At 44.4% G+C, this 8,001-nt stretch overlaps 1 protein-coding gene across 1 annotated transcript; it reads left to right on the top strand.

Annotated features, from left to right (window-relative positions):
- Window positions 1-4,385: 4,385 nt before the first annotated feature.
- On the top strand, window positions 4,386-7,662 carry CUNH7orf25 (chromosome unknown C7orf25 homolog). Its single transcript, XM_028108867.2, has 2 exons — window positions 4,386-4,524; window positions 5,490-7,662. Exon 2 carries the CDS (start codon window positions 5,511-5,513, stop codon window positions 6,774-6,776), a length of 1,266 nt encoding a protein of 421 aa, XP_027964668.1. The 5' UTR covers window positions 4,386-4,524; window positions 5,490-5,510; the 3' UTR covers window positions 6,777-7,662.
- Window positions 7,663-8,001: the final 339 nt, after the last annotated feature.

An 8,001-nucleotide genomic window follows, 5' to 3' on the forward strand; every position in this document is an offset into this window, starting at 1 on the left:
CTTAATTTTTTTTTTTTAAGATTTTATTTATTTATTTTGACAGAGACAGCGAGAGAGGGAACACAAGCAGGGGGAGCGGGAGAGGGAGAAGCAGGCTTCCCGCTGAGCAGAGAGCCTGACACGGGGCTCGATCCCAGGACCCTGGGATCATGACCCGAGCTGAGGGCAGACACTTAACGACTGAGCCACCCAGGCGCCCCAAATTTTGTTTGTTTTTAAGGCATTTTAGGATAAGAGAAATCATCATTAGTCTGGCCCACAGAACAGAGTTTATGAATATCATCATTTCTTACTAACAGACCTATAGTAGGCAGTTCCATGATTCAAATGTGGCTCAAAAGGTTTTAAGATTTACCTGACTGTAGGAGAAAAGAGTCTTACCTTGAAGTGTTTTGGTCAGGTTTCCCAGTTCTCCCCACCATCACGATAGCTCTGTATCTTAGTATAGGAGGCAGCAACTTTATTATGGGAGATGGGAGATGGCAGCTTGACCTCTGACATCAAGGTGTTTGTCTTGAAGGCCTTATCCAGTCATCTCTCCTGTGGGCTCTTGGTCTGTTGAGACTCCAGCACACTAGAACAAGAACATAGTAGTAGAAAGGAATGGTTTTTGGGTCAGGTCTTAACTCTCCCACTTACCGGCTCAGAGGGTTTTCTAAGGACAAAATTTGATGATGCAAATGAAAGGTCTGCAGGGTTCATGGTCAAGTATTCTGTATGGTTTAGCTGCCTTTGGATTTGTTTAATAAGCCCTCTCTAATGTCCGATATTCAAAACCAGAAGAATACCAAAATTCTACAAGTCAAAGAAGGGAAAAGTAAAGGAGGCATATTAAGGAGAAAAGTGTGTGTAGATTCCTACTAAGGGCTAACAGAAGAAGCCCACAGAATAAAGGTAGGAAAAATTCACAGAAGCAGCTCTATGTCCATATTCTGTTCTCGGGCTCTTGCTCGTTCATGCAAAGCCTCGTTCAATTGAAGCTGCCTAGAACACTTTTACCTTTGTTCTCAGTTGAGTCTTTTCATTGACCTTAAAATTAAGCCATTCCTTCTTGTCCCAGTTCTTGGGGAACTCAGTTCTTTGGTTTTGCGACCCACTGCATCCCTGAATGTCTCACAACTCTTCTCTCATTCTAGCTTGTGGAGTTGAGCTTCTTTCAACCTCCTTAAGCATCACAGTGCTCCTGATGTTCATGGCCCCTCTCTGATATTGGTTCACATTTTATCTTCCCACTCTTAAGAACTTTGCCTCTACTGGTTCTGTCCTTTCTCTTTTCTAGTTCCTCAATGAGCCATGAATTTAAGTTTCCAAAATAATTATTAGTTATGAAACAGGGAAATCTTTAAAATTCACGTGGGGGCAGGAAGGAGTGGCAAAGGGGAATAAGGAAAAGGAGTAATAACTGATCTTTATAATTATCAAGTGCTGGTTCACTGGGCTGTGGGTGATAAGGAGGATCAAAGGAGTTTTCATCTGTTCAGTGATGTTCGTGGACAAAAACCGCCAACTCAATCCTTAATCTCACCTCTTTATCAGATATCCAGGTGAGTAATAGCTTTCCAAGCATGAGCATATTTTACAAATTAGATAATTTTGGGGTACCTGGGTGGTTCAGTCATTAAGTGTCTGCCTTTCGCTCAGGTCATGATCCCAGGGTCCTGGGATTGAGCCCTGCATCAGGCTCCCTGCTCGGCGGGAAACCTGCTTCTCCCTCTCCCACTCCCCCTGCTTGTGTTCCTGTTCTCACTGTGTCTCTCTCTGTCAAATAAATAAAATCTTTAAAAAAAAAATTAGATAATTTTAACACTTCATTTGAGGCCATGCCCCTGAGTTTCATTACTTTTAACTTTTTTAGGTATTCCAGCTGGTACTCTCCATATTTTAAGTAGTAGGCTTATACAGTTATCTCTGGATTCCTGAAGGTTCGCCACTATATAAACTTTATATTCTGCAAGATGAGAATTTAGAACTCTTATAGCATCCTCACTTTGTCTCAGTTTAATTAGATCACAGTGTTCAGTTTAAAAGTTTTTATTATGGCTTTGTAAGTATACTGTTATATTTCCTAAATAATTTTCCTGGAGATGATAATTGCTTCGCTTTTCTGTATTCTGTGTAGCTGTCACCAGTTCTTCCCAGATTCCCCCAACAGGATTGTAAAACCTTTTGCATACTGTTTTTCTCAGTATATCGTGTCAAGTGAGTTTCACGGTTCTCTCCCTAATCCTCCAGTACCCCTTCCTCCCCTCCAAACACCTCCAGAAGTTTCTCTCTTGGAACCCTCTTTCTGCTCTGCTCCAGGCTAGTTGCAGGTTTGAAACTATATTCTCAGTTGGCTGGGTTTAAAAATTCTAGGTTAGAAACGGTCTCCACATTTTGTAGGCATTACTCCTAGATTCCCGTGTTGCTGATGAGAAACCTAATGCTGTTGTGTATGTGTGCCAAATCCTTTCTTTAAACCTTTTTTCCCCCTCTGCAGTTAGGACCTTTTATTTGCAACATTCTGAAATTTCACAGTGATGTGTCCTTTTCTGTGGGTTTCTTAACATTGTGCTGAGCATTCAGTAGGCCCTTTCACTATAGAAACTAAAATCTTTGTTTTTGGCAAATTTCCTAGTGTTTGAGAAATTTCCTTTTTGTTTCTGCTGTATTTTTTACTTGTCTTTATTGTACATTCTAGTACAGTTTTACCCACCTTTTCCTACTCTTACTGATATTTTAAAATTGGGGATATCATTTTTAATTTTGAAAAACTTTTGTATACTCTCACCTCCCCTTAAAGAAGTCCTAAAATCCCCATGTTTCATGAAAGAAATACATTTTATCTGAGGATGCTAGTTATAGAATATTTTTAAAAGCCATTCTGTTCTGCTTTCTGGTTTACTTCAATTCCAAACAGAAAAATGTTTGGAAGTGCTATGTTTGTGAGTCCCAAATCTATTTACTGGGGGATGTTGCTGTAAACCATTGCTCTATGGTCTTTCATTTGCTCCGTTTCTCCAGAGAAGAATAGGGCTTGGGGAGAGGAGTGTCAGCATTCTGGGAGGGGCAGAGAAGGAACTAATAATAGTATTTCACATTCCACAGAAAACTGTTACTCTTCATAATGTGTCTGGAACCCCTCTGACTCCCTTGCCTTCAGCCCGGTAAACTCTAGTTTTTTGCCAGGGGAAGGATGGCTAACTGCCTAGCTGCATTGGACCTGAGAGAGGACTTGGATGTTTGTTCTTACAGGCTTGTAAGCAGTGCCCATTTTCATTCTTGCCTCACTGCTCCCCTCCCTTCTACCTTCTAGGTTAACCTGCAGTTCCAAAGCCTTTCTGGGGTTCTGCTTTGTGAGTCACTTGCTGCAGACACTTTTCTCCACCGCGCAAACCCCTCCGTTTACAGAGAGGCTGCCTGATTTAAATAACCTCTCTGTGGTGGACTTAGCTTTAAAATATATCTACCTTTTGCTTTGTGAAGAGGATTAAATGAGTTAATATGTGAAAAGCACTTAGAATAATGCCTGCCATAAAATAAGCATTGAATAAGTGTTACTGCTCTTTGTCTTCCAAGAATGTGTTGACATCTCATGCAGTCATTTCTTGTTCTTGTTACTTTTGTGGGTTTATTCCTTTTCCTTTCCCAAGGCTGTCAAGTAAGGTTTGGGAGTAGACGTACATAGGATTGTTAATTTGAAGTCCTTTTTTAATTTTTTTAAAATTAGCTTTACTTTATCAAAAGTCCTATTCTTTTGGTTGACTTTGGACACTCTTACTAGGCTAATATAAGTTTCTCCCTCAGAAGCCATTCGATCATTTGTCCTCCAGAAAGGGAGCACATCTCTGGTATTACACTTTCTATGGAGAGTCCAGAATCGCGCAGTAGAAAGTGCTTTGGCTTGGAATCAGCAGTCCCAGCTCTAGCACTTAACACCTGTGAAACCTTTGACAAGCTTTCTACCTGTTTCCTCTTCTATTAAAATGAGCTGAAAATTTTTCCAAGACAACCAGTGCCAGCCACTTGGTTAGGGGTTTGAGCTTGACAGCAGAAATAAGGTAGTTGGGCGCAACCGGGAGATACTCTCCACCAAAATGCACGACTTCCGCCCCAGGAAAAGTCCAAACCGAGCCTAAGGGCTAGGGCGCGGGGTCATCCTGCCCGGGACCGAGTGGCCGGCGCCCTACTGGGAGTGATGTCTGGCCCCGAGAGCTCCACCTCTGCTTCCCCCGGGCGAGGTGGCCACGAATTCGCGGTCTCTTACAGCCGCGAGAGTGGGAGGAGCCGGGTGCCCTCAACAAACATGGCGGCCGCGTTAGCGTCAGCCACGCTCGGGAGGCCACGCTGCCGCCTGGGACTCGCGGACTCGGCGTCACCCGGCGCGGGGCCACGTGACGCAGGAGGCTCCCGAGGCGACGGCGCTCGCGCCGGCTGAGCGGCGGCTAGAGTGGGGTGGGGTCTGCCCGGCGAGGTTTCCCGGCGGGTCCCGGCCTCGCGCGCGCACGTGCCTGTCTGCTCGCGCTCGCGGTCCTGGAGCTGCCGGTGAGGAGCCGGGGAGGCGGAGGGAGGGAGCGGGACGCCACTTCCGAGGCCGGGAGGGGGCTGGGCCGGCCTCCCCGGCCGGGAGGGGGGCCGGCTGCGGGCCGCCGCGCGCCCCCGTCCTGGCCTCCACGCCCAGCGCTGGTCTCGGGGGCTGTTTGAGCCTGAGTCTGCGTAGCCGGGCCCAGCTGTGCGGGCGGACCCGGTACGGCTGCAGGGCCCGGTGCCCGCCCGGAAGGCCCCGCCGACCTCCGGGTAGCCGCGGGCTGCACTCGCGGGGTCTAGTTTATCCTCGGGCTTTTCCTTCCTGCGAGCCGGAGCCGAGTTGGTGGGCCCCTTCGGTCTTTTAAAATGTACTGGGTTGACGTCAAATGCAGGAACGAGGCGGTCTTGATGCCTTGGCGGGTGTACCGGGTGCCCGTGGGACAGCACGAGGCAGTCGGGTAAAGGAGACCCACTCACGAAGGAGGAAAAGGTTAGAAAGGCTTAGAGTGGTCATTTGAGGAGACATTTTTGGTTTGGACAATTTGCTGACCAGCTAGTCTGTGTGGATATTTTTAATTTAATCACGTTCTCTTCACTTTCCGAGCCTTTTATTAAAATTGTTCTACAACCAAACAGTAAAGCTGCTGATGAGGGGATTCCTTAGGTAGTAGGTTGCCGAACTCCTGCATTTATCCTCACCCGGGACATGTTGAACATGACCTTCAAACTTTAGAGATAAAGGTCTAAAAAGTGTGTCGGAATCCAACATACCAAAAGAAGAGTTCTGAAACGTAGGTATCATCCTTTCCTTAGTTGTCACAGGAGGGAGTCACTCCAAAATCAGCCATACAGAAGTCCGGGTTCATAGATTCAGCCCCCGTAAGCTTTGTTGCTAGATTGAAGTTTAATAATCCTCAGTGAAGAATTGATTGCCATGATTTTTGAGGACTGTTTCGATTTGCCTTCTTTTTTTTTTTCCATAGGAAAGGAATAATGCTGTCAGCATGTCTGCACACTCCATGCTCTGTGAACGAATCGCCATAGCCAAGGAACTGATCAAGAGAGCAGAATCACTTTCTAGATCAAGAAAAGGTGGCATAGAAGGTGGTGCAAAGCTGTGCAGCAAATTGAAGGCAGAATTAAAATTCTTACAGAAAGTAGAAGCTGGGAAAGTAGCTATTAAGGAATCCCATTTACAGAGCACTAATCTAACACACCTAAGAGCCATTGTGGAATCAGCAGAAAACTTGGAGGAAGTTGTTAGTGTTCTTCATGTCTTTGGTTACACAGATACCTTGGGAGAAAAGCAGACCCTTGTGGTGGATGTAGTTGCAAATGGTGGTCATACTTGGGTGAAAGCCATTGGCCGAAAGGCTGAAGCCCTCCATAACATTTGGCTGGGCAGGGGCCAGTATGGTGACAAAAGTATCATTGAACAGGCTGAAGACTTCCTCCAGGCCAGTCACCAGCAGCCAGTGCAGTATAGCAACCCTCACATCATCTTTGCATTTTACAACAGTGTCTCCAGCCCCATGGCAGAGAAGCTTAAAGAAATGGGCATTTCTGTGAGAGGAGACATAGTGGCAGTTAACTCTCTGTTAGATCACCCTGAAGAGCTCCAACCGAGTGAGAGTGAGTCAGATGACGAGGGCCCTGAACTTTTGCAGGTGACCAGAGTGGACCGAGAAAATATTCTAGCAAGTGTTGCGTTTCCAACGGAAATTAAGGTTGATGTGTGCAGAAGAGTAAATCTGGACATTACTACTTTAATCACATATGTATCTGCCCTCAGCTATGGAGGCTGCCACTTTATCTTCAAAGAGAAAGTGCTTACGGAACAAGCAGAGCAAGAGAGGAAAGAGCAGGTTTTACCACAGCTGGAAGCATTTATGAAGGACAAGGAGTTGTTTGCTTGTGAATCTGCTGTCAAGGACTTTCAGTCTATTCTAGATACCTTAGGAGGACCTGGGGAAAGAGAGAGGGCCACTATGCTAATTAAACAAATTAATGTGGTGCCAGACCAGCCTTCTGAGCGTGCCTTGAGACTAGTGGCCAGTTCAAAAATCAATAGCCGCTCATTAACAATTTTTGGGACAGGAGACACTCTAAAAGCCATCACAATGACTGCCAATAGTGGTTTTGTCAGAGCTGCCAACAACCAGGGTGTTAAGTTTAGTGTGTTTATCCATCAGCCCAGAGCACTTACTGAGAGCAAAGAGGCTCTAGCCACCCCCTTACCAAAAGACTACACAACTGACAGTGAACACTAATGATATCCTTTAAATATTGTCATGGAAAACCAAAGGCTGGGTCTTCCCATCTTAAATGGGGAGGAGGAAAAGGTCTATAGTAAAAATAATACTCTTAAAACCAGTAGAACTCTTAAACCAGTAGAGTTGATTGTGTGTGTCATCTATAAAATATATAACCTAAAGTAGAAAAAGCACAAGAGACAAGCTCATTTATCAAACTGCCTACATTACAGCAATTAAGAACAGAACTACATCCATACGAAGCTTTTAGCTGTGTTGCAGTAGTTTTATTTGATTCAGTAGGGCAACAACCGCCTAGTGGTAATCAGCATTTCATGGGGTATGGCTACACTGCGTCTCGCATTAAATATCTGGAGAAAACTGAAGCTTGTTTTTCGTTATATTGGTTCATCCGTTCATGTGGGTTGAGGCTGGGAAGTTTATAATTAGTTTTTGGTTATAAAGTTATGGCCATTGTTAATGAAAAGAAACTTCCTTGATTGCTATATGTCAGGCATACTCTGGTGGGTGTGTTTACAAAGAGTACGTTAATATAGAAGAAAATAAAGTGAATACTGGTCACGTGAGTCCCATGAACCTATGTATGCACCTTTGTGAAAAGAAAGAGCAGTCCCGCTACTGTACACCGGGGACATTTAATGTAAAATATTAATATGAATAAATTGTAAAAGAATTAGAGAAAACATTTTAAAGGAATTCAAATTTTAAGTACAAATAGTTCCCATGTTGGAGGTATTTGACTTATAAATACTGCCTTTACTCTTTCTTTTGCAAGTGGCAAGTGACAACTGCATTACTTCACTCTTGTGAAATGGTGGTAGGAGATTCCATGCCTGTTGCATGACACAAGTTGTAATGAAAAATAAATTTTTATGTCCATGTTGCCCTAGGTGCTTTATTTGCAACAAAGCAAAATAGATTAGCAAAGGGGATATGTATTGACCGTATTTTAAAAATTGGGATATTAGAGCTTAAGTATTAATGCAAGCTAAGTGTAGGAGCCGGTATTAGGACACATTGCCACAGCCTGACCTCGTTATCTTGTGCCAACTTTACTGTTTTATGAGAAGGGAACTCCGTTTCCGGCTACAGGTTTGTTGGCGGGGGGAGGGGTGGAATTTGATTATAGGATGTCAGTGAACACTGCAATGAAATGGAAAAGTAAACTTGGGGATGTTTCTCTTGGGAGAGATTGCATTATTAACTTGAACACATTTCCTAG

Source organism: Eumetopias jubatus, unplaced genomic scaffold (genome assembly GCF_037043125.1).
Source record: "Eumetopias jubatus isolate StellerSeaLion01/CBP00866 unplaced genomic scaffold, mEumJub1_p1.0 scaffold_14, whole genome shotgun sequence".
NCBI lineage: Eukaryota > Metazoa > Chordata > Mammalia > Carnivora > Otariidae > Eumetopias > Eumetopias jubatus.